The sequence below is a fragment of the Microcaecilia unicolor genome, chromosome 5 (assembly GCF_901765095.1).
Source record: "Microcaecilia unicolor chromosome 5, aMicUni1.1, whole genome shotgun sequence".
NCBI classification, from domain to species: Eukaryota; Metazoa; Chordata; class Amphibia; order Gymnophiona; family Siphonopidae; genus Microcaecilia; species Microcaecilia unicolor.
The window spans coordinates 79,581,424-79,606,752 of record NC_044035.1 but is presented as its reverse complement, the minus strand read 5'-3'; the positions used below and the strand labels follow the sequence as shown (position 1 = coordinate 79,606,752).

The following is a 25,329-nucleotide window of genomic DNA, read 5'->3' as shown; positions in this document are numbered from 1 at the left end:
GCACAAATGTACACCTGCACTGAAGAAGGTTTACATGTGTGCATGCACTCTGCAGTGCATACACAGGTATTTTATAAAATATACTCCTGCTCCTGCTCAAATAATGTCCCCAGGAAACCTAGAGCTTGGCGCATATACACCTGTGGAGATTTTTAAGAGCCATTTTCCAAACGTAAAACACGCTTTACATGAGAAAGATGCATTTTAAAATGGCTCCCCTTAGGCGGTCGGTGGCCCAACTGTTTGGGGAGGCTAAAGGGGCGGGGTTAGGGGTGGGGCCAGGGGTGGAGCTTAAATCCATAATTGTCTGATAACACACAGAAAAAAAAAATAAAAGTCACAATTAATACCTTTTATTAAATTTAGATATTAGATATGTATCATGTGTCAAAGAATAAAGTGGTTGTTCAAAGCATATACTAACCACAATCGCTCAACTGCAAAACACTATGCACAACTTTGTGCAAAAACACACTCAGAACCTTACTGTACCATAAATATTACACTGGGCAGAACCTAATACACCAATATACCACCCATACGGAAAATGCAGACCGTCAACAATATGAAACAAGGGATCATAATATCACAATTCTCATGTAGAGCCACAAAACACCCTAATTCATGTTTAATGTGGGATATATAAAACAAAAAGTGAGGAGAGTGGATGAGGATACCAAAAAATTTTTTTTATTCACATGAAAATTAAAATTTTAAAAACCTGATGTACATAAGAATGACCCGACACGGCCGTGTTTCGGCCCTAAGGCCTGCCTCAGGGGTCTTTATAACCTCAGAGAATGTAGCTCAAAACGTGTACTCCAAGAGAAATAACGAGACAAAACTCTCTTAGATCTCCTCTCCGAAGGGATGTCTGCGATTGTGAAATATATTGAAAAAAATGTGGGATAAAATGCCATAAATAAGTAAATAAATATAAACTTTTAATGTTGAGCACCTGATTCTCAAAGTGGACATATTCCAAACACTATAATGAAAATAAAATGATCTTTTCTACCTTTGTTGTCTGGTGACTTTGTTTTTCTGATCATGCTGGCCCAGTATCCGATTCTGCTGCTATCTGTCCTCTTCCTTTCCATTTATTTCTTTACTTTCCGCCTTTCTTCTTCATTTCTTGCCTTACATCCGTAAGTAAAAGCTGGGTCCTCTGCAGACTTGACTGTCCAGTGGATCCAGCTTCTGCCTATTTTCTCCATCGATGTGCAGGTTTTCTCCCTTTTCCCTCATCTCATCTCCTTCCTCTCTCTTCCTTCCCCTCCATCCATGTCCAGCATTTCTTCTCTCTCCCTTCCCCTCCATCCATGTGCATCTCCTTCCTCTGTCTTCCCTCCCCTCCATGCATGTCAAGAATTCTCTCCTTCATCCATGTGCATCTCCTTCCTGTCTTCCCTTCCCCTCCATCCATGTGCATCTCCTTCCTCTGTCTTCCCTCCCCTCCATGCATGTCCAGAATTTCTCCCCTTCATTCATGTGCATCTCCTTCCTGTCTTCCCTTCCCCTCCATCCATGTCCAGCATTTCTTCTCTCTCCCTTCCCCTCCATCCATGTCCAGCAACCCTCCTCTCTCCCCTCTAGCCACCCATGTCCAGCAACTCCCCTCCATCCACCCTCCTCTCTCCCCTGCCCTCCATCCATCCATGTCCAGCAACCCTCTTCTCTCCCCTCTAGCCATCCATGTCCAGCAACCCTCCTCTCTCTCCTCTAGCCACCCATGTCCAGCAACTCCCCTCCATCCACCCATGTCCAGCAACCCTCCTCTCTCTCCTCTAGCCACCCATGTCCAGCAACTTCCCTCCATCCACCCATGTCCAGCAACCCTCCTCTCTCTCCTCTAGCCACCCATGTCCAGCAACTCCCCTCCATCCACCCATGTCCAGCAACCCTCCTCTCCCTTCTAGCCACCCACCCATGTCAAGCAACTCTACTCTCCCCTTCATCCACCTATGTCCAGCAAATCTCCTCTCCCCTGACCTCCCCTCCATCCATGTCCAGCAACCCTCCTCTGTCTCCCCTGCCCTGCCCTCTATCCACCCATGTTCAGCAACCCTCCTGTCTCCCCTGCCATCCCCTCTATCCACCCATGTCCAGCAACCCTCCTCTCCCCTGCCCTCCATTTTGTCCCCTGCCCCCTTCATCCATACCCAGCATGATTCTCCTCTCCCCTGCCCCTGCGTCCATCCATCTGGGCGAGCGGCACCATGAGTCTCCCCTCCCCTTCCCTCCCCTTCCTTACTATCTGCCCCGCGCCACCCTTAATCTTTAATGTACCTCCGTCCCAGCGCCGGCCGCGTCATTTTGAAGCCCGCCCTGCCCGTCTCTATTCTCTCCCTTCGTTCTGCAGAGTCCCGCCTTCTGACATCATTTTCTCCAGGGCGGGACTCTGAGGGAACGAAGGGAGAGAAGAACAGAGACAGGCAGGGCAGGCTTTGAAATGACGCGGCCGGCGCTGGGACGGAGGTACATTAAAGATTAAGGGCGGCGCGGGGCAGATAGTAAGGAAGGGGAGGGAAGGGGAGAATTAACATTTCTTAATGGTATCCCACATTGCTAGCTACACCCTTCAGTTAGGAGAGCCCCACAACCAATTGCACCTTCTGGTTTCCAAAGAAATGGGCAACCAAAAAGTGGAAGAATGTTCCAAGAAACTACTAGAGTGCAAATGTCTTCCAAAAAGTTTGTTTTCCACTAGAAGTCACACGTATCATCCGGACCCAATATGATCCATGTTTCGGCTGTATGCCTTCCTGAGGGGTCACAGCTATATGATCTCGCTATATAAAAGGCAACACCAACGTTCTATGAAGCCTCCAGCCGGAAGTGTGAAGGGGGCGAGATATCCGGTTTCCCTATGAGTGTCTGCCCCGCCCTCTCTGTAACACAGTCAGTGAAGGAAAACAGCAGAGCACGAAATCAAATCGCTGGCTCTGTAACAGTGAAGGACTCAGAGGGGGGAGGGGAGAGAGGCCAGAGGGCAGGCACACACACTCCCACATGCACACAGAAGAAAACATTGCTAGCCCCCGTTTCATTTGCATCAGAAACGGGGCTTTTTTTTACTAGTAAATATATAAATAAAAATATATAGTTTTTTAAAATACAAATCGATGTATAATAATGCAAAGAATGATAATACAAACATGACACAAAAATACAAGTACAAACAAATGACAAATTAAATGGAACATGAACCAGCAAAAATGAACCTTGTGTACATCTGCGAATATATGAATGGAACAGAAGGTGCTGATAAAACGTTCCCAAAGTGTAGTAAAACAAAGAAATCATAATTAAATTCCTGCTTGATTTCTGTGGATTTATCTGCCCAAAGAAATGGCCACAGGTTCCTGCCAATCCTTGGTAAAGTCTAAGGCGAGGCTCTGCACTTGTGTGTTTGTGTTGAGGAGGAGGGGGGGGGTGCTTCTGCTTTAAACATTGGTTTCACACCAAGTGGGGTTTGTATCTCTACTAGATTGGTTTAACGAAAGGTGATTTTGGTCACATACTGCTTTGGAAAGTCTTAACTGAAGGCAGCTCTCAATCATTACTTGATCTTTCTTTGAATCCTTAACTGTCTGTTTCTCCCCCAAAGTGAATGATTGAATAGTATAATTTTTCAGCAAAGTGGTTTTATTTTGCAGGATGCAAGTACTTCACAGAATGCGAGCTTGTCATGTAGTTCAGCTGTTGGTGACTGAAGGTAGGAGTCAGGGATGAGAAAAAGAGAGGGTCAATGATTTAGGATAAGGGGAAGTGCAGAGGCGCCTAAGGGGCTGCCGCTGTTACATTAATACACCCAATTGACAAACTTTTGACCTTGTGCAGAGAGAGTGCAAATCCTCCTCCCCTACAAAGCCAAATGAAAGTAGGGATCCATAATGTTAGTGGTATTATGCAGTGCACATACAAGAAACTACTGGCATGATGCAGTGTGCATGGAAGGAAAGAGTTAACAGAAGACTTTCTGGAAGTAAGAGAGTGTAGAAAGGAAACTTAACATAGCAGTTCATACTCCTAGCAAAAATAATGAAACTTTAGTGATAATATATACATACATACAGTGGGGGAAATAAGTATTTGATCCCTTGCTGATTTTGTAAGTTTGCCCACTGACAAAGACATGAGCAGCCCATAATTGAAGGGTAGGTTATTGGTAACAGTGAGAGATAGCACATCACAAATTAAATCCGGAAAATCACATTGTGGAAAGTATATGAATTTATTTGCATTCTGCAGAGGGAAATAAGTATTTGATCCCCCACCAACCAGTAAGAGATCTGGCCCCTACAGACCAGGTAGATGCTCCAAATCAACTCGTTACCTGCATGACAGACAGCTGTCGGCAATGGTCACCTGTATGAAAGACACCTGTCCACAGACTCAGTGAATCAGTCAGACTCTAACCTCTACAAAATGGCCAAGAGCAAGGAGCTGTCTAAGGATGTCAGGGACAAGATCATACACCTGCACAAGGCTGGAATGGGCTACAAAACCATCAGTAAGACGCTGGGCGAGAAGGAGACAACTGTTGGTGCCATAGTAAGAAAATGGAAGAAGTACAAAATGACTGTCAATCGACAAAGATCTGGGGCTCCACGCAAAATCTCACCTCGTGGGGTATCCTTGATCATGAGGAAGGTTAGAAATCAGCCTACAACTACAAGGGGGGAACTTGTCAATGATCTCAAGGCAGCTGGGACCACTGTCACCACGAAAACCATTGGTAACACATTACGACATAACGGATTGCAATCCTGCAGTGCCCGCAAGGTCCCCCTGCTCCGGAAGGCACATGTGACGGCCCGTCTGAAGTTTGCCAGTGAACACCTGGATGATGCCGAGAGTGATTGGGAGAAGGTGCTGTGGTCAGATGAGACAAAAATTGAGCTCTTTGGCATGAACTCAACTCGCCGTGTTTGGAGGAAGAGAAATGCTGCCTATGACCCAAAGAACACCGTCCCCACTGTCAAGCATGGAGGTGGAAATGTTATGTTTTGGGGGTGTTTCTCTGCTAAGGGCACAGGACTACTTCACAGCATCAATGGGAGAATGGATGGGGCCATGTACCGTACAATTCTGAGTGACAACCTCCTTCCCTCCGCCAGGGCCTTAAAAATGGGTCGTGGCTGGGTCTTCCAGCACGACAATGACCCAAAACATACAGCCAAGGCAACAAAGGAGTGGCTCAGGAAGAAGCACATTAGGGTCATGGAGTGGCCTAGCCAGTCACCAGACCTTAATCCCATTGAAAACTTATGGAGGGAGCTGAAGCTGCGAGTTGCCAAGCGACAGCCCAGAACTCTTAATGATTTAGAGATGATCTGCAAAGAGGAGTGGACCAAAATTCCTCCTGACATGTGTGCAAACCTCATCATCAACTACAGAAGACGTCTGACCGCTGTGCTTGCCAACAAGGGTTTTGCCACCAAGTATTAGGTCTTGTTTGCCAGAGGGATTAAATACTTATTTCCCTCTGCAGAATGCAAATAAATTCATATACTTTCCACAATGTGATTTTCCGGATTTAATTTGTGATGTGCTATCTCTCACTGTTACCAATAACCTACCCTTCAATTATGGGCTGCTCATGTCTTTGTCAGTGGGCAAACTTACAAAATCAGCAAGGGATCAAATACTTATTTCCCCCACTGTATGTGGACTTCTTAGGATGCCATGTGTTCGCTTGTGCCATGCCCACTGATCTTGCAGCTGTGCCTTTGTACCCAAGCTATTTGACATACCTTTTGCTTCAGCTGCTGTGTGCTCTATTCATTCCATTGCCTCCATGAGATATTGGAATCCAGAAGTGCTGTATGTAATAAAGATATGCTCTATACTGCAGTATGTTAGAACATAAGAATTGACCAATCTTCGGTATGTATTTTATTGGATTGGAAACAGAGACTGAAAGTAATATATGATATGGAGCAACTGACTGGTCGGCATAAGGGCTGTTTTAATCTGCATCATGAGGAATGGACACACCTTGATATTCTTTTTCTGGATGGGGAGGTTAGGAACCATGGGGGAGGGGGTTGTTTAAAATTTTGGCATTCATTGAAGAAACAACAATGGATGCTGTTGATGGATTGATTTGTTGGAGGGGAAGGGGGAGGTTTGGGGGGTTGGATTGTATGGTTTTCTGTTTTGCTTTTAGAGGTTGTATATTATTGTTCAGGCTTGTTATGTTATATATAAAAATATTAATAAAAATTTATTGATCCAAAAAAAGAATTGACTAATTACCATGAGCTAGAAACTACAATATTGAAGATCTCAAATTAAAGTTTTTATATGTAATGTGCAAGACCACTCAATAAAAGCTTTATACGATATTCAGCTTACAGAAAAGTGGAGAAAAAAAAGAGCTTCTCTAAGCTCAAGAGAAAAGAAAACAACAAACACAAGGAGGCTTCTGAATTGGATATGCCAGAAAATATACGTTCACATAGGACCCAACACGGGCTGTGTTTCGGCAGATGCCTGCGTCAGGGGTCGTAAATGTTGTAAGAAAAGGACTTGCTGTCCTTTTTCTTATTTCTTCCCAAGCCAAACAGCAGTAAACACAATGTTGATTTGTCTTGAGGTATTCCACTACTTACATTTCTATTCTTTGAATAGATTCAATTTACTACCACCCTCTGCCATCTGTCAGTCAACCAGTTCCCAATCCAGTTCACCATTTTGTGTCCTAACTTTAGCTTTCTGATTTTATTTATGAGCCTTCTATGAGGGACTGTGTCAAATGCTTTACTGAAATTCAAGTAGACTACATCCATTACATGTTCACTATCAAGTTCTCTGGTCACCCAGTTAAAGAAATCAGTCAGTTAATCTACTTTTTCCTCATTACTGTCCACATAGCAGTTCATAGCAACTTTGTCTTACAATTCCATTTCTAGCCTTCCTCCGTTTACTGATATACCTGAAAAGACTTGTCACCCTTCTTTATTGTTAGCCATTTGTTCTTCCGCCAGAGCCTTTGCCAGCTGTATTTCTCTCTTCACTTTTTTCAGTTTTATCCGGTAATCTCGTCTGTGTTCCTTTTCTTGAGTTCTTTTGTATTTCATGAAAGCCCACCATTTTGCCTTTATTTTGTCAGCAACTTGTTTGGTGACCCTTATCGATTTTCCTTTTTTTTTTTTCTTGTTCTTGTTTACCTTCCTTACCATGTTACACAAACTACTAACAATTAAATTCCATCTCCTCAGTCTCTTGCCGATTACTTTGACAACACTTCATAATACTTTTAATTTTCAAAATAACACTTCACAATTGCAGATGGATGTTTCTAACATTTCCTGCTTCTCTTTTTTGCTATTTTTCACATTCCTTTGACAGCAGATTTAGACAGATCTATACAATTTTTACATGTTACTACTGCTCCACAAGATCCACGTCCTTCCCTGTATATTACAAAATTCATAACAACTTTTCTTCCTTTTACCCATATTATAGTTCAGACCAGTTTATTCAAGGGTATTGTCCCCTCATCATGGAAAATTGCTGCAGTATTTCCCAAGCTTAAGGACGCGTTCAAATCCATTGCCTCTGAAAATTACCGTCCCAATTTTAACTTGTCTTTTATAGCTAAAATTGTAGCGAATCTTGTTTATTCTCAACTTTTAGATTTTGTTGCAACTACAAACGTGTTGCAGCCGTTTCAAATGGGTTTCTGTCAACATCATAGTACGCAAACGGCGCTACTAGTTATTACTACGTACATTCAATACCATATTGATCATTTAAAAGCTGTTCTCCTTCTTTCGTTAGAACTTACTTCCGCTTTTGATCTTATTGATCACTCTGTTTTGATTCATCGTCTTAAGCTATTGGCCTCACAAGTACAGTTCTTAAATTGTTTCAGTGTTACTTAACAGATACATCATATATTGTTCATGGTACAACTACTGTTACCAAACCTTATACCTCCCCTCCTTGGGTTTCACACAAGGATCCATTTTATCCCCGCTTTTGTTTAATTTTGGGGGGGGCCCTTTCCTCTCCCTTGCACAATCTCTTGATTTTAATACTTTTCTATATGCAGATGATATTCAGTAACTCTGTACCCTTAATCATCTAGATCTTATAGATATTACTGGTATTAATAATAGACTATGTCGCTGACAGATTAGTTTCAAAATAATAAGTTGATCTTAAACCTCTTAAATCTACTGCATTACTTTTCACTAATCATCCAACTAAAATATTGTGTGTACCTGTTGCTCTGTGCAATAGCCATATTCCTGCAGTCTCATTTATGTGTATTCTCGGGATTATTATAGATGATACTCTCTTTTCAATAGCAAATTAGGTGGTTCGTCAAACGTTCTTTACACTACGCTGAATTAGATCTATTTGACTGTTGCTTGAACCTTCAGCTCTTAGGGGCACTTTTACCAAGCTGCAGGAAAAAGGGCCCTGCGCTGGTGGTGGTGGGGGTCGTTTTTCCCGCTTGCCAGGGCCCTTGTTACCGCAGCAGGTAAAAAGACTCCAGGCACCCATGGCCATGCGGTAAGAGAACTCTTACCGCATGGCCATGCAATGGGTAGCCTTTACCGCCACTAGGTGGTGATAAGGGCTCCCGCACTAACCTGGCAGTAATGCGCGCAATGCCCGATTACCACCGGGTTATTGCCGCACAAGCCATTTCTGGGGGGGGGGGGGGGTTCTTTTTCCCCTGGAAATGGTGCGTGCTCAGGGTAGGACTACCGCTGGCGGGAATGTTGAGCCGGCGGTGGTCCTGAAAGAGCGAATGGTAAGCCCGTGTTGGGCTTGCTGCCAATTTGTAAAAGGCCCTTTAATATTTTAGTCCATTCTCTTGTGATCTCAAAGATGGACTACTGTAACTCCTTGTACAAAGGAGTTGGGGGTTAAAGATCTTAAACAGTTACTTCAAAATACTACTCTCCGATTGATATACAGGATAGGTAAATTTGATCATATTACGTCCCATGGGAAGACAGTCCCTTGGCTACCTGTAAAACAAAGGATCATTTATAAATTCCTTCTTTTGGTCATTAAAACAATACATGCAGAAGAACTTTTGTGCGAATCGTGCAAAGCACTGAATTTACCTGGTGTGTATTCCTTCCCTGCTTTTCTGTCATATGTTGTAATTCTGCCCCTTTTTTCCCCCCTCACTATGTTGTAATTTTCTGGCACTTCCTCTTTTGTTTAAAAATTATTTTTATTACTTTTACAGTGTAAACTGCCTAGGTGGCAATGCCATAGAGTGGGATAAAAAGTGTGTAATAAACTTGGAAACATATAAAGATCTGTTGCTGATTTTATAGCCCCTTTCGATTTGAATCACAGATCCTCCACTACTATGTCCATCCATTCCACTGGCTCTTTTTCAGGTACTCCCCTATTTGACAAAGTCAGCATGCTTAAAATCCAGGATTTTGAGTTTTGTGCGTGGTCATTCCGCTTTAGCTCTTACATCAAACCATACAGTGTGGTGATCACTGTTGGCCAGGTGGGCACCCATCCTGATGCTGGACACACTATCTCCATTTGTGAGCACAAGATTTAGCGTCCCTTGTGGATTCCATCGCCATTTGTCTCGGCAGTGCACTTTGAAAAGCATCCTTAGTCTTTCTTTTTTTCCGATTCCGCAGATGGGATCTTCTGATTTTCATCCAGCAGGTTGAAATCCCCCAGCAACAGCACCTTCTCCTTCATACCCAACCTTTGGATATCTATGAACAAATCTTTGTCCATCTTCTCTGTGTTGGAGGTCTGTAGACTTACACCTATGTGGATGGATGTTCATCTTCTCTTTCTAAGATAATCCATAGCGCACAGTATGTTTGCATCCCATTCATGGAAGCCATTGAACCATGTCTCCATGATAGAAACAATATCCAGGTCTGCCTTACAGATCATGAGCTTTGTTGAATAGACTGCGAGCATTTTGAGCACATACCTTTCCAGTTACCTCACCCTCTGTTTATCCTTCTGTCTAGTCTCCCCATCTACTTGCTTGCTGATAGGTGAGTTGCTAAAATAGTTTATTTGAATTCTTTCTCCACTACTGTCAACTCTTTTGCTTTTCTATACATTGCCCCATCCTCCTATGTATTTAAAACTTTGCTTTTGGCACCAGGTTTTGAACCACCTATTGAAGTTCTGTGTGTTTTGTAGTCTTTCCTCACTGTTTCCATAGGCAGGCAGTATTTCAGAAAAAGCCACAGTCCTTACCAAGGACCTCGACCCTTCCCTCAGCTTCTGGAAAGCTCTCTGTACTTACAAGTATGCTATCCCTGTCCAGGTCACAACATCAGCCTTAGAATCTTTACTCTCTTCTCTAATCACACTCAGAATTTGGTTTGTATTTCCTCTAGCTGAGGAACCTGGAAGGCATAGTACTTTGTTGGGGCTCATGAAGTCTGCTTCCAATGCAGTGCCTTGGATAATGAAATCACTAGTGGCAAGACCTTTTGGTTTTGAGATGTTTTGTCTGTGTGGTTGGAATTTGATTTCCTTGAATTACTGTCTTGGACTCTGGCTTCATTTCAGTTGATTTTAGATGCTACTTAGGTAAAATTTCACCAAACATTAATGTTTTATAAGACTTCCCCTTTAAATTATTTGCTTTCTTTGTTGTAGATGGTGAAGAGCAAGGAGGTGATGAAGACACGGTTGATATTGGCTATGGTGGAATGGTCCCAGCAGTTCCAGGTGGACAGCCTGATGCCCAGCTTGCACGACGTATTGTTAAAGGAAAGACGAATAGAAGAATTCTATCCAATAAGCCACAAGATTTTCAGGTTATTATTTGCTGCCTTATAAAATTTATGAATAGGTGGAAGTAATTATGTGCTTTCTAAATTGACTAGAATGTGTGGCACAGGTTAGGAAAAAGAGGTAATGAATGTGTTATATAGTGGGTTGAGGATTTTTTCTTTGGCATTGAAAGTATGTTTTCTATATCTTATATATTCAGTCAGTGGATGTGCCGTGCTAGAACAATAATTAAGAGGCTATTTAGTAACTGTGTATGCTAACACCATTGGTATCTGTTAATTGCTGTGGGGGCCCGTTCGTATGCAAATACTGGGGTCCTTTTACAAAGGCGTGCTGAAAAATGGCTTTCGGTACCGTAGGTATGGGTTTTGGGCGCACGCCGATCCATTTTTTAGCACACCTGTAAAAAAAAGGCCTTTTTAAAAATTTTTGCCAAAATTGTTTTGGGTCGGAGACCTTACCGCCAGCCATTGACCTAACCGTAAAGACTCGCACGGTAACCGGGTGGTAATGTCACTTGACGTGTGTCCATCACGCACGCCCCAAAAATATATATATATTTTTCAGATGTGCGGCATTGGACACACGCCAAAATTGAAATTACCGCAAGAGCCATGCGGTAGTTGGGCGGTAACTCCATTTCGGCGCACGTTGGGCATGCATAGACGCTTATGCGACTTAGTAAAAGGAACCCACTGTGTTATATGCAGTAGTAGGTAGAGCAGCTACTCATTTTATCTGCTACTGTGTATCTGCAATTAAGTGTCTGCGCTGTTTGTAGTATGTAGAGTGGAAGCTGGACAGGCCCCCCTGAATTTACCACACAGGCTTTGCACTTAGCTTGCGCTGATGCATGGTAAGTGCAAAATCTTACCGAACATTAGAAAAAGGGCTCCTTATTTATTTATTTGGATTTTGCTCTCACCTTTTTCAGTAGTAGTAGTTCCCTGTCCCAGGAGGGCTCACAATCTAAGTTTGTACCTGAGGCAATGGAGGGTTAAGTGACTTGCCCAAGATCACAAGGAGCAGCAGTGGGATTTGAACCAGCCACCTCTGGATGTCAAGACAGGTGCTCTAACCACTAGGCCACTCCTCCACTCCCTTAGTCCAGGAGCTTGATAAAACCTGCTGGAAAATTTAGTTCTCACAGTGAATTTGAAGTGCTTGACAATGTTTTTACTCTGTTTCTAGAGAACAAGCCATCTAAATTCACTAGTAGTCTAGACTGCCTAAAAACTAGGCGGGTTACAAAAACTAACACAGGTACAAGCAGAAGTTAAATGCATTTTGTAACAATTAACCTTCTAATGTGCAACTGGTTCTTTGCAGGTCCGTGTTAGGGTCATTGAAGGCCGTCAGTTATCTGGCAGTAACATAAAACCAGTAGTCAAAGTTCACATAGCCGGTCAAACACACCGAACAAGAATAAAGAGAGGGAACAATCCTTTTTTTGATGAGGTGAGTGCTTGGATAAGACAGTTGTCATTGTATTGATCTGATGCGACAGAAACAAAAAACCCCCAGCTAAAACACACTGAACAGTTTTGGTTATAAAGTTACTCTCCTATTCTAGGGTGTTAATACTCACTATTGCTTTCACTTGATCAGTTGTTATATTATGGCGAAGTTGATTCTAAAGGACATAAGTATCCACCTGACAGGAAATTTCTAAGCACCATTCATTGCTTAAAGGTCAATACTAGGCAGAATGGAAAATCTTTTCCATTGTCTCGATGTCTGTGTTTGTCTAGGTGGTGAGGTCTTATGCTATAGTAGAGCATGCATTAATTCAAAAAGTTACTTTAAGAAGAAATAAAGCTGTTTTATTTACTAGAAAATGTGCATTTAATTAGCAGTGAATAATTTAAGTTGTACATAATACCAGGGGCATAGCCAGACCTCGCGGTGGGAGGGGGGCCAGAGCCCGAGGTGGGGGCCACATTTTGATCTGCCGACCCCCCCTGCCCCCCGCTCCCACCACCTGACGCTCCCCACCCACTGCCATAGCAAATACCTTGGCTGGCAGGGGTCCGCAACTCCTGCCAGCTGAAGCCTTGTCCAGCGCCGGTCTTCGGCGCCACTGCATTGCCTGCCCTGCTCTTTTTTCCCCTTACGTCCTACACGCTCCTTTTAGTGAAATTGAGCATACTCAGTTTCACTAAAAGGAGCATGCTGGACTTGAGGGGAAGACAGAGCAGGGCAGGCAACGCGCCAGCGCCAGAGACTGGCACTGGACAAAGCTTCAGCTGGCAGGGGTTGGGGACACCCCGCCAGAACAACCAGGGCTCAGAGGAAATTTTGGGGGGACCCCTTGACCCCACGTAGCTAAGCCACTGCATAATACAGCATGTAAGTGTCCTAAATCTTTTTTGTTACAGATATTTTTCTACAATCTCAACATGACACCTTTAGAGTTGTTGGATGAAACCGTAAGCATTCGGGTAAGAAAAAGTTGTAAAATATGTGCTTCCATATGACCAAGATATATAGTAATGTTTAAAATATGACCATTTTTTCTTTTTCTTTTAAGGTATATAATTCTTATTCTATACGAGCAGACAGCCTATTGGGAGAGTTTAAGGTGCGTAACAGCCTTGCTTCATTGTCTATTTAATTTATGAGCTGTAATGCAGATAACAGGAAGCAAGTAGGCGGTTTATTTAAAAAAATGAATTAAGGGCCTTGTTTACTAAAGTGCGCTAGTGTTTTTAGTGTGTGCTATGGAGTATTATGGGCATCTGCATGGTTAGCGTGCACTAAAATACACTCATGCGCCTCTAACGCGGCTTAATAAACAGGGCCCTAAATAAGTAATAAAATAGGTGCAACATCTGAGCATATGTTCCTTCCTTTCATATGCACTGTTAGAAAATTCCCTCATAAAACAGAGGTTTATGCACAAAAATGAGTTCTTTAAAAGTTACTGACCTATATATATATGGGTAAACTATGTGGCATTTGTATACCTCCATACTTTATTTTTTTTAAATATGATGTAAAATAAGGGGGGAAGCTTGTGCATACTATTTAACAAATGAAAATATGTGTCTTCTTTTCATGGGGTAATTTTAAAAGGGAAAGTGTGTGCATAAATTTTGTGCCTTTTGTGTGCTTAAATGTTTAGCATACTGCCATCCATTCGGGTAAGTGTGCACTACATTAATGACAAATGCTAGTCTATAATTATGCACGTGCTACAGTGTATACAAGCCTGCTGAGAGACAAAGCTAGGCCTGGGACAAACAATAGCCCCCCACCCCCAAGCCCGGCCCACACCTCACACCTCAGTTCCTGCTTAATTCTCAGCATCTGCTACCGCCTCGGTGTCTGTCTTCTCTCCTGCGCTTGTGCGTGGCAGCTAGGACCCAAGTTAACTCTTCTCTGCCACAGATCCTCTTCCTGCCACGTCCCTTCCCGCGGCAGAAACAGGAAGTACATCGCATGAGAGGAGGTGGGACAAGGCAGGAAGGAGGACCTGCAGCGACAGAGAAGACTTACTGCAATAACTCAGTTCCTGGCCAGCACATACGAGCAGGAGACGAGACCAATTTTGCCTGAGCCGCCTTCTGCCTGCCTGCCACCAGAAGCCTCGCTGATGCAGTGGTGGCGCTGGGCCCCCTTGGAGGCCCGACCCAGGAAATCTTTCCCCCTCTGTCGGTGGCCCTGAGTGTATATTTGAAAGATTAATGTTCACAGGGGAGGACCATGGGCAGGGCAACATTTGAGCAGGCAACTGTAAATAAGTACATAAGTAATGCCATACTGGGAAAAGACCAAAGGTCCATCGAGCTCAGCATCCTGTCCCTGACAGCGGCCAATCCAGGTCAAGGGCACCTGGCAAGCTACCCAAACGTAGAAACATTTTATACAAGTTATTCCCGAAATTGTGGATTTTTCCCAAGTCCATTTAGTGGCGGTCTATGGACTTGTCCTTTAGGAAACCGTCCAACCCCTTTTTAAACTCTGCCAAGCTAACCGCCTTCACTACGTTCTCCGGCAACGAATTATGTGTTGGGTGAAGAAAAATTTTCTCCTATTTGTTTTAAATTTCATCGCATGCCCCCTAGTCCTAGTATTTTTGGAAAGCGTGAATTATACGCATTGTCACAATTAGGCGCCAGCATTTAAGCGAGCCATAGAAATGTTAGCATCTATATTTAGGCGCATCAGTGCCAGTTTACGCTAGTATAGTGTAAGGACACTCTAATGTGTAAGTGTCCTTATAGAACGGACTCGCTGCCTGCTTTATTATGGCATCTAAATGGTGGTGCCCTGATTTAGAGTTGCCTTTTTAATTCATAAGTGCTAGACTTAACCCATGTGCAGAATCTCTCATTTTCTTAGTTGATCTGGATTATCCACCTCATTCCTTATTCTCCAGCACAGTCTGCAACATTGCTGATAAGGACCATTTTTTATACTGTGCTGCAGACATTCTTCCCCCTGCTACTTGGTGTTGCTTTTAGAACTGCTGAAAGTTCATAGTTTTCCACACACACACACACTTGACTCATTGCTTAAGAATTTGCACTGATAGTTAAGAGACTGCTCTGCTTTATAAACATTTTCACATGAAGAAAGTCTATTTCAGCCCCCAAAGGCAGAAGCCTTCATGCAGGAGGTTATTAATGACAGTATGAAAGCAGATCATAAATTTAACCTGTGTTTCAAAGTGTTTGCTATTGCACTGTAAGAACAGAGGTTTGTGAAGGGTGCAATAGAGGCAAAATACAGAATAAAGTGGAATTTGGTTTGCATTGCCCCCAGTCACATGATTTCTAAATTCTTGGTTAAGTGTGCCTGCTTGAAAAAGGTAGAAAAACTTCAGCAACAACAAACCCAAACAGGAAAGCGAAAGCTATCAAACAAAACAATAGTTAATTTGTTTAATAAAACTGTCACTGTAAATAAAGAAAACTATTAATGAGTGCCTCAATTGTGGATTGTAAATTATGAGATTGAATGATTAGTGTTGGGGGCTCTTAGTTAATAAACCGTGGTTCACAACCAATGGTAGTGGAAGAGCAGAGCTGAATGAATGCTGCCTTGATTTAGGCTGGTCTTTGATACTCACTGTATATAATACGGCCTTCTAACACTTGGTGAATATCAGTGAGTTGCATGGGTAATATTTAAAACACTTTAGTTCAATCAAAACATTAAGGTCTCCTACACAGTGAGAATCTATTTGGTCCGTATGAAACTCTAACTCAGAATCAAAAAGCACACTAAATAATGATACATCTCTGTGTTGTATAATCGGTTAATGAGACAAGGAGGTTCAACAGAGCTCCTTTTTCACTTTAAAAAAACACCTTTCTTCAAGGACCACCTTGCTAGAGGTGACAAAATTCCATAAGCGTGTGCAAAGCATGAAAAAGTTTAAGGGGACAAGGCAACAGTTTTGGATTTCGGTGATGCATTTTATTCACATTTTTGTGCATTGTGGATTTACATCGGGGCAGGATTGAAATGGGAGGAAAGAGGGAAAGTCACCAACTTCTCATTAGTCTCTCTCTCTTTCTCTCACCCCACTCAGTTTAATTCCTACTCCCTGTTCCTTCCCCTCCCTCTTATTGCCCCTGCTTTGGGTCTTCCTTGCTCTTTTCCCTTGGGCCCTTTTCTCTTTTGTGTCGCCACCCTACCCCAAGGTGCAGGAAGGATTACTCTTGTGGCTAGGGAACAGTGTGTTCACTTGTGGAGCAGCTAGAGAAAAATATTGAAGCCGGTTAGTTGAAGTATGAGGAAGGACGCAACCTGAGAACAGAGAGCACCTGTGGGTTTGAGAATTAGTTTACCTATTCCAAGAACAAAGATAGTAATTTGAATTGATGCAGAATTTTAGGGGGAAATCAGTTCAGTTGCCGGTAATTGGGGAAACAAAACGGGAGCTGGGCAGACTTCTAGGGTCTATGCCCTGATCGTGACTGAATAGATGGGGATGGGCTGGAGTGTAAATTTTAAGGGGCTTCGATGTTAGCTTCAGAACTTAGTACAAGAACAATGCTGGGCAGACTTCTACGGTCTGTGTCTTGAGAAAGGCAAGGGCAAAAGAAACTCTGGTATACATATAAAGTATCTTGTTGGGCAGACTGGATGGACCGTACAGGTCTTTATCTGCCGTCATTTACTATGTTACTACGTTACTGAACAATGTATTAAGGTGTGTTTTTTTTTAATAATAACCTGTTAAGTGGTTCATCCAGTAGTAGTCACTTCCAGTCCTCAAGGGCCATAAACAAGTTGGGTTTACAGGCAACCCAGCTGCTGCCGCCACCCCCGCTGTCCCAGTGCTACATGAGGGTCCTGGTAGTATGGTGGCCTCTGCGGGAGGGGCATGTTCTTTTCTGCCTGCTGCACAGCTGCCGTGTTTTCAAAATGGTGACCGAGACTTCCCTCTGTATTCTTGCAGGTCTGGACAGTCTCGTGAGAGTCTTGGCTGCCATTTTTAAAATACGGTGGTGCTGGGCAGGGGGGAATACTGGCAGCCCAGTGGGCCGGGCAGGAAAAAATATATTCTCCCCCCCCCCACTGAAGCCACTAGATCACCAGCGGCACGACGAGCATTTGGGCAGAGCCTCTGGGCCGTTGGGCACTGCCTGGTTGCTCGAATGGTCAGTTCGTCCCTAGTTGGTAATGACTGAAAGTTATTACATAAAACAAGGCAACAGATAATAGACCATACAGCCCATCCGATCTGCCTATCTACACCATCTGCTCTGCTAATTTGTTACTCTCTGGAGTTTGGTCTATATGATGTGGTAATCTTGGTTCAGTGTCCAGTGGACAAGTACCTACATGACAAGATCCCCACGTGCTCATTTGCCAGAGGTGGTGGACTCTTCCCTTTTCAGGTAGGGATGAGGGCTGTTGCTGCTTTGCCAACTAGGGTCAGGCCTGTTCTAACACTGAGAGGGCACAGTCTCAGAGGAGACTTCCCCCTCTGATTAGCGGTCAACATAAGTACATAAGTACATAAGTAGTGCCATACTGGGAAAGACCAAAGGTCCATCTAGCCCAGCATCCTGTCACCGACAGTGGCCAATCCAGGTCAAGGGCACCTGGCACGCTCCCCAAACGTAAAAACATTCCAGACAAGTTATACCTAAAAATGAGGAATTTTTCCAGTCCATTTAATAGCGGTCTATGGACTTGTCCTTTAGGAATCTATCTAACCCCTTTTAAACTCCGTCAAGCTAACCGCCCGTACCACGTTCTCCGGCAATGAATTCCAGAGTCTAATTACACGTTGGGTGAAGAAAAATTTTCTCCGATTCGTTTTAAATTTACCACACTGTAGCTTCAACTCATGCCCTCTAGTCCTAGTATTTTGGATAGCGTGAACAGTCGCTTCACATCCACCCGATCCATTCCACTCATTATTTTATACACTTCTATCATATCTCCCCTCAGCCGTCTCTTCTCCAAGCTGAAAAGCCCTAGCCTTCTCAGCCTCTCTTCATAGGAAAGTCGTCCCATCCCCACTATCATTTTCGTCGCCCTTCGCTGTACCTTTTCCAATTCTACTATATCTTTTTTGATATTTTTATTTCTGGGAAATAATCAGAAAACACACAATCTAATGTTTTTCAGTAATCTCCATTAAACAGAATGTCTAATGCTGTAAACTGTGAGGCATATTTTTAAAGCTGTTAACAAACACTTTTGTTAATTGCAGATTGACTTGGGTTATGTCTACGATGAACCTGGTAAGTAAGATTTCTTTGAGATGTTGTAGGTCATTAATACTGTACAATCTAGTTCTAGGTTATGATTATTTATTTAGGTTCTGCCTATATACTCAGGTGACTATATTTTGTCCCATGCTATCTGAGCTTCCCAGATGAAGTCATATAAGCCATCAACATAAATCTAGAACATTTATTTCTGTACTTGTCAGGCATCCTTTAATGTGTGGAGAGGTATTTCACTAGGTAACAAAGATGTGTAGCTCAACTAAAGAAAGTGACAATAGTTTCAAACAAAGTCTAACAGTAAAGCTCTGACTGTGCTGACACCTCCAGAGACCAAATGGAGATGAGAAAGTTAGATTCAACATATAACATCAATTTAGAATGATCTTGTGCATGGATAGATAGCCCATAGAATGTTCTGACCCACAAAGAGTGGCCAGGTCACTGCTTCACTCAGTTCTGGGGATAATAATTTTGTTCAGTATCAATCTTGTATCGTGAGCTACTCCATAATATCTTTCAGAGTTACCGAAAAAGGGAGAAATCACAGAAACCTGTAGGAGAAAGTAATTTTAGATCATTGAAGTGTGGGGTTGAACACATTCCCCCTCATTCTGTATAGTGCGCCAAAAGTTAGGTGCCAATTCAATGCCTAACTTTTGCTAAAAAGGAGGTTATATGCAAATTGGGGGTACACAGCAGTTCTGTACGTAACTGCAGTTAGGCGCTATTCTGTAAGGTAGCACTTAAGTGGTTTAGGGCACCTTTTACATGTGGTAAGCCCAAGGCAGGCTTACCACTCACTTAAACAGGAAGTGCTGCCAGGCTACCGCAGCAGCCCAGCAGCCGGAATGTACCTGGCGGTAATCAGGCAGTGCCACACGTTGCCCGGTCACCGCTGGGTTAGTGCGGGAACCCTTACCTCCACTTCAATGGGTGGCGGTAAGGGCTCTCCCCCCTCCCCCCCCCCCCAGAAATGGCTGCACGGCAAGTGCTTTACTTGCCACATGGCCATTTCCTACAGGAAAGAGAGACTTTCCTTTTACCTGCTGTGGTAAAATGGGGCCTTGGCGTGCGTGAAAAACATGCGCTGACACCAGCGCAGGCCCCCTTTTGCTGTACCTTGGTAAAAGGGGCCCTTAATGCGCAACTGTAAGGGAAGGTGTGCATGTGGCTGGGCACACCGATGCGCAAAACGTATAGAATACTATAAGTCGGTGGTTCCCAAACCTGGGTCTGGAGGCACCCCAGCCGGTAAAGTTTTTTACGATACCCACAATTAATATTCATGAGAGAGATTTGCATGCACTGCCTCCACTGCATGCAAATCTATCTCATGAATATTCATTGTGGGTATCCTGAAAACCTGACTGGCTGGGGTGCCTCCAGGACCAAGTTTGGGAGCCACTGCTATAAGTGGTATGCGTAAGTGCCAGCATTTAGGCATGTACATTTGCATCTGCTGTTGAAATGGGGAAAGTGGTTGTGCCTAAATGTTGACGTGTAAATGTGGACTTACACTGGTATTCTATAAAGCAGCGTTTCCCAAGTCCAGTCCTGGAATACCCCCTACCAGTCAGATTTTCAGGATATCCACAATGAATATGCATGAACTTGATTTGCATACACTGCCTCCATTATATGCAAATGTCTTTCATGCATATTCATTTATGAATATCCTGAAAACTTGACTGACAAGGGGTACTCCAGGACCAGACTTGAGAAACACAGCTATAAAAGATTTGGCACACAAAATTGCTGATGTGGAATATTAGCTTGGTGCTCAGATTTAAGGGAGCCTCCTGTGGTTGGTGCTGAGCCTGGATTTTCAGTGCCGGGTCATTTCCAGGTGTGTGTTGATTGGTTTAAATTTAAATATCTAAGCCGATATTCAACGCTGGCCAGCTAAGTTTATACCAGCCAAAGATATTCCAGCTATTTTGGCAGCCTAATTTGGCTGCCAAACTTAGCCAGCGATGTGCTGAATATCGACGGATATCCGGGTATATAACCAGCTGTCCGCTAAGAATTAACCAACTGAATATTGCCAGATAGCCGTTTATGTGCCATTTAACAAGCCAGGAGCTATTCCTGGCCAGTTAAATGGTTTTAAAAATTGACCAGATGGTGTCGAACTTTTCTCACCCTTTATAGAATTAACTATTATGGGAGCCTCCTACTTCTTTTTTTTTTTTTTTTTTTTTACATTTGTACCCCGCACTTTCCCACTCATGACAGGCTCAATGCGGCTTACATGGGGCAATGGAGGGTTAAGTGACTTGCCCAGAGTCACAGGGAGCTGCCTGAGGTGGGAATTGAACTCAGTTCCTTAGTTCCCCAGGACCAAAGTCCACCACCCTAACCACTAGGCCAACTCCTCCACTTGTTAACTATTCCTCAAAAAATACCTTTTTCTTTTTGTAAAGCAAAGATGCTTGAAACGTCTGTGCCATAGTGTATCAAAGAAACACTGTGGACTGGTTAACTACTGGATTTCTCTATAGGTTTTTCCTCTTTTTTTACCCCATAAGTTGCACTGCAGCTTCAAACCATCCTTGAACCTCATCTCTTCGACTTTGCAATTCAATATACTTGACTGTAGGACTGTTTATTCCTTCATTTTTTTGTATTGCTTAAGGTCATGCTGTTATGAGGAAATGGATTCTTCTCAGTGACCCTGAAGAAACAAGCTCTGGTGCTAAAGGCTATCTGAAAGTCAGTATGTTCGTTGTGGGGACAGGAGATGAGCCACCAGTAAGTTTAATGTCTTTCTCTGTGTACATACTTCCCAAACCCTTTTCTTTACAAGTTTTTCAGTCTGTACTAGTAATGATATGAGGTTTAATGCACACAGAGTTAGCTACATGTTTGATCCTATTTTTTTTTTTTTAATTGTATTTATAACCATTTTTACAAGCGATAAAACAACTTGCCAGAAATACAGAGAAAGTAATATATAGGAATTATTTCAGTCAGGTAATTCTATTCTCTTCCTTAGATCACTAAATAGGGAGAGTGAAACAAGACAAGGAGATCAATTAAACAGTAAACAGAAAAAAAACCCCGTGGTATTAACCTGATTATCCCCAGATATTACTCGTCTAATTCATTATTCTACATTGATCATCTGGTTGGCTTCTTCAAGGCCAATACGGTATATAGTCAAATCATTTCATTGAAAACATACTTATTGTCCAATATTAGTTAAAAATAATAGATCTGATTACATTCTTTCTCTTAAAAACCAGAAGTTATTTAACAATACATATACGTCTCTAATTCAGATCCCACTGATTAAAGTAATCCCAGTTTTCACAGGCGTCACTCCTTTTAAAGTAATAATTGAGGAAATATGTTTGATCCTATTGACAAAAAAAACCAATGAAATTGGCCAATCAGATTAGCATTTTTAGTGAACAGACCACCAATGTGCACCTGCTGGATATTACTACCCTGGACTATGTAAAACATTTCATATGTAGAATGGAAATGGGTAAAATCAGGGTTCTTTGCAACAAATCTTGAACAACAAGTGTTATGCTAGGTGAGGGCAGTGGGACACCTTGTACATTGGGTGGGCCAAACCAACCAACCTCTTGCTCTACCCCTAGCTCTCTAGTTATAAGTACGTAAGTAATGCCACACTGGGAAAAGACCAGTTGCTGATGCTATGTTCAGCAGGGACACAGATGTGCAATACTGTACCTAAGGAAAGGGATAGGAAAACAGAAAAGAGATACTGAACATGGGGGGAAGATAGCATAGAGGGACACAGCGGGGAGACACTGGACAAATAGGGAAACACAGAAAAGATTAATGCAGGACACAGAGAAAAAAATGTCAGAAAGGACAGAAAACCCTGGAGAGAGTGAAGAAAAAACCCCCAGAGAAAAGCAGAAGAGAGACACTAGAACCAAAGCAATGCTCAGACAACAAAGGTAGACATTTTTTTAATTTAACAATTTTAATATGTTAGTTTTGGAAAGTGTTCACCCTCCCTCTCACCCCCCCCCCTCCATTTCCACTCCCACTATCTTGGGAGCGATGGTGTTATAGGGGGCCCATCTCAATTTTTCTGCCTGGGGCACATTCAGTCCTAGCTACGCCACTGAGTAGTTATTTTATATTTAACAGTTGTAGCAATGGAAACTTTTTTTCAGATTACAGCATGCTACAAGCATGAAAAAATCTAAAAGCATTTCTCTCTCAACAGGTGGAAAAAAGAGAACAAGATAATGAGACAGATGATGTTGAGAGCAATCTCTTGCTGCCCGCAGGAGTTTCACTTCGATGGGTCACTTTCTTTCTGAAAATCTACAGAGCTGAAGACATTCCACAAAGTATATTTCTCACTATTAATGGGTAGCAGATGATCAGAGATAGTAGCCTGAAGAATATTTTAACCCACACTGGTTCACTCAGTTCTAGGCATAATAATTTTGGTCAGTATTATCTCAAATGGGCAACTGACCATGTAGCTGGGTAACAGTGGATACCATGACATAAAACATAGTGGGCAGTGGTAGTTTAATACTCTCTTTCCTTTCCTTTCCTTTCTTACCTGCCTGCTTATCCTGTGGCTTGATGGTAGTCCTACTTGTAAAGCATGATTTTTTTTATGCCATAGACACATAACATATTGCCCAGATATGTATTGTGTTGAGGATGAGGGAAAGGAAACCATTTTGTTCTGTTGGAAATTCTATTATATTCATGGAGCATCTTAGTTATGGTCTTTGCTTATTTTAAATCCCTGTTGAGTAAAATGTTCCCACTTCTCAACTCAACAGCAGCCTTTGTTAATGTAGTACATGCTGCAGGATAAACTAAGAAGAAAATGTCAATTAACCCTACACAAGGAAGTTGTCTTATGCTCTCTGAACTTCTCACAGGGACTGAGATGATCACCTCCCTGTTCCCAGCCCTACACATCCCGAGAATAGAATGACACTTAGCACTAGAATGCCCTTGAACTCTGCTCTTTTGCATGGCTACCGAGATTATTTTCCTCAAACCTAAAGGCATAATTGTAAATGTCATCATTGATTTTGTTCCTCAAACTCTCTTTAGTGGATGACGCTTTTGCACAATCTGTAAAGGAAATATTTGGTGGCGAATCTGACAAGAAAAATCTGGTTGATCCATTTGTGGAAGTTTGTTTTGCTGGCAAAAAGGTATTGGATGTAAAAAAAACGTTCAGTTTTCTTTCTGTACCATTTTTTGTTTCCCCTTCTAGGGCTGCCTTCCCCGACACCTTAATGTGTTATGTAAAACTAACTAAACAACTGTATTTGACACGGTTGCCCTTGAGGAGCTCTTTGGTTGTGTACTCACCTGGCTTGAAGCCAGGGAATTTAGCTTCCCACTTTTAGCAATACTGCTGCACTGCTTGGCACACCTAACTGCCCGAGTCTCTGTTTTTGGTTATGTGCCATTTGTTTTGTGCATTTTGAACTTCTACACGTCTAGCAACTGATTGGTTTCCGTTCCCTCACAGGTTTGCACAAAGAGAATGGAGAAAAATGCCAACCCTGAGTGGAACCAAGCTGTTAATCTTCAAATTAAGGTTTGAGCTGTGAAAATCTACCTGCGGGTTAAGCGTTTCCATTTGCGATGCAAACTTACTGACCTTAAATCCTAAATCTTTTTAAGTTTGACTTAAAGTTTAACTTTCTTTTTTCATTTTTCAGTTTCCTTCCATGTGTGAGCAAATAAGATTAACAGTCTATGACTGGTGAGTTAGACATTAATATTTACAATAAGGTCCATGTTCTGTCAGGAATGTTGACATTCTTTCGGACTATTCAGGTGGTGTATTTTGGAATACTCGGTTGTATGTCTAGTGTTAACATGGTTTTAACCTCCAGTTTTCAAGTTTTAAATTGGCTAGAACAGCACAGGCAGAAAAAGTAGTCCAATCTTTACAATAAATATAATCATGATCTTAGAACCTTATGGTAATTGTTATGGTTCTTGCTGACCACTGACCTTGAATGTGGTAATCTCTGTTAATCCTGTGTGTAGAACCAGATTTTAATAAAAGGTAGTCTCAGAGGGTCACTTATTGGATGCGTTAATTTTTACCAGGACATGGATCCTGTGTTTGTGAGTTCTGTAAACTGCTTCTATGTGAAATCCAAACATTTATGACTCTATTTTTAGTACTTTGGTTTCACTGTTCTTCCCAGATGTGGAAAGTAACAGAAAAACTAAAAGTAGCCCACTTTTAGTTGGTGTTAGGGTGTGTTTTGTTACCCCTGTCAGAGGCCTTCCTTCTGGGGAGACCTTATATCCCAGCCCCTTAAGCTTCTCCCCATTAAAAAAAAGACCATCATCACAGAGGTACCCCCCCCCCCCAACCCCGCCAGATGCTCTGCTCTGGATGGGGCAGGAGTGATCCCAACTTGTTTCTGGTGCTGTATTAGTGGCTTCAGTGGTAGTATTATGCAAGATAACAATGCAGGGGCAGGAGCAAGTACAAAAAAAACCCCGTCTCTGCAAAGGGGTAGAAGCAATAATTGCTTCTACCCCTTTCCAGAGACAGGCTTTTTTCGTCAGACTGAGGATAAGGTGGGGGGGGGGGGGGGGGAGTTGTAGTTTTTTGTGTTTTTTAAGAGGGTGGGACATAGAAGAGGGACTGGAGTTTGTTGGTGGTGGGGAACACCTTTGGTCTTTGACTTTGGTGATGATTGTGGGTCCACTAAGGACTTGGAGGCCTCCCACCCCTGTGTGACTTGCTACTGCTGTGCAAAGGTTCAGCTCAGAGGAGTCTGGTGCAAAGGTAACTACACCTCCTTGCAGCTTGGTTTTCTTTTTGCTAAAACAGACACACAGAAACTCTTTCCTGGGCCTGTTTGTGCAAACT

The 25,329-nt window shown here is 42.7% G+C and overlaps 1 protein-coding gene across 6 annotated transcripts in view; it reads left to right on the top strand.

Moving 5' to 3' along the window:
- The window catches only part of MYOF (myoferlin), a 278,968-nt gene that overhangs the window by 107,354 nt on the left and 146,285 nt on the right, over nucleotides 1–25,329 (top strand). For all 6 annotated transcript variants that reach the window (XM_030203030.1, XM_030203027.1, XM_030203029.1 and 3 more), the window contains 10 exons: nucleotides 10,633–10,793; nucleotides 12,100–12,228; nucleotides 13,149–13,211; nucleotides 13,301–13,351; nucleotides 18,449–18,479; nucleotides 21,103–21,218; nucleotides 22,678–22,804; nucleotides 23,535–23,638; nucleotides 23,962–24,030; nucleotides 24,155–24,198. In XM_030203030.1, the coding sequence (XP_030058890.1) occupies nucleotides 10,633–10,793; nucleotides 12,100–12,228; nucleotides 13,149–13,211; nucleotides 13,301–13,351; nucleotides 18,449–18,479; nucleotides 21,103–21,218; nucleotides 22,678–22,804; nucleotides 23,535–23,638; nucleotides 23,962–24,030; nucleotides 24,155–24,198 (895 nt within the window). The remainder of the gene's footprint in view (nucleotides 1–10,632; nucleotides 10,794–12,099; nucleotides 12,229–13,148; nucleotides 13,212–13,300; nucleotides 13,352–18,448; nucleotides 18,480–21,102; nucleotides 21,219–22,677; nucleotides 22,805–23,534; nucleotides 23,639–23,961; nucleotides 24,031–24,154; nucleotides 24,199–25,329) is intronic.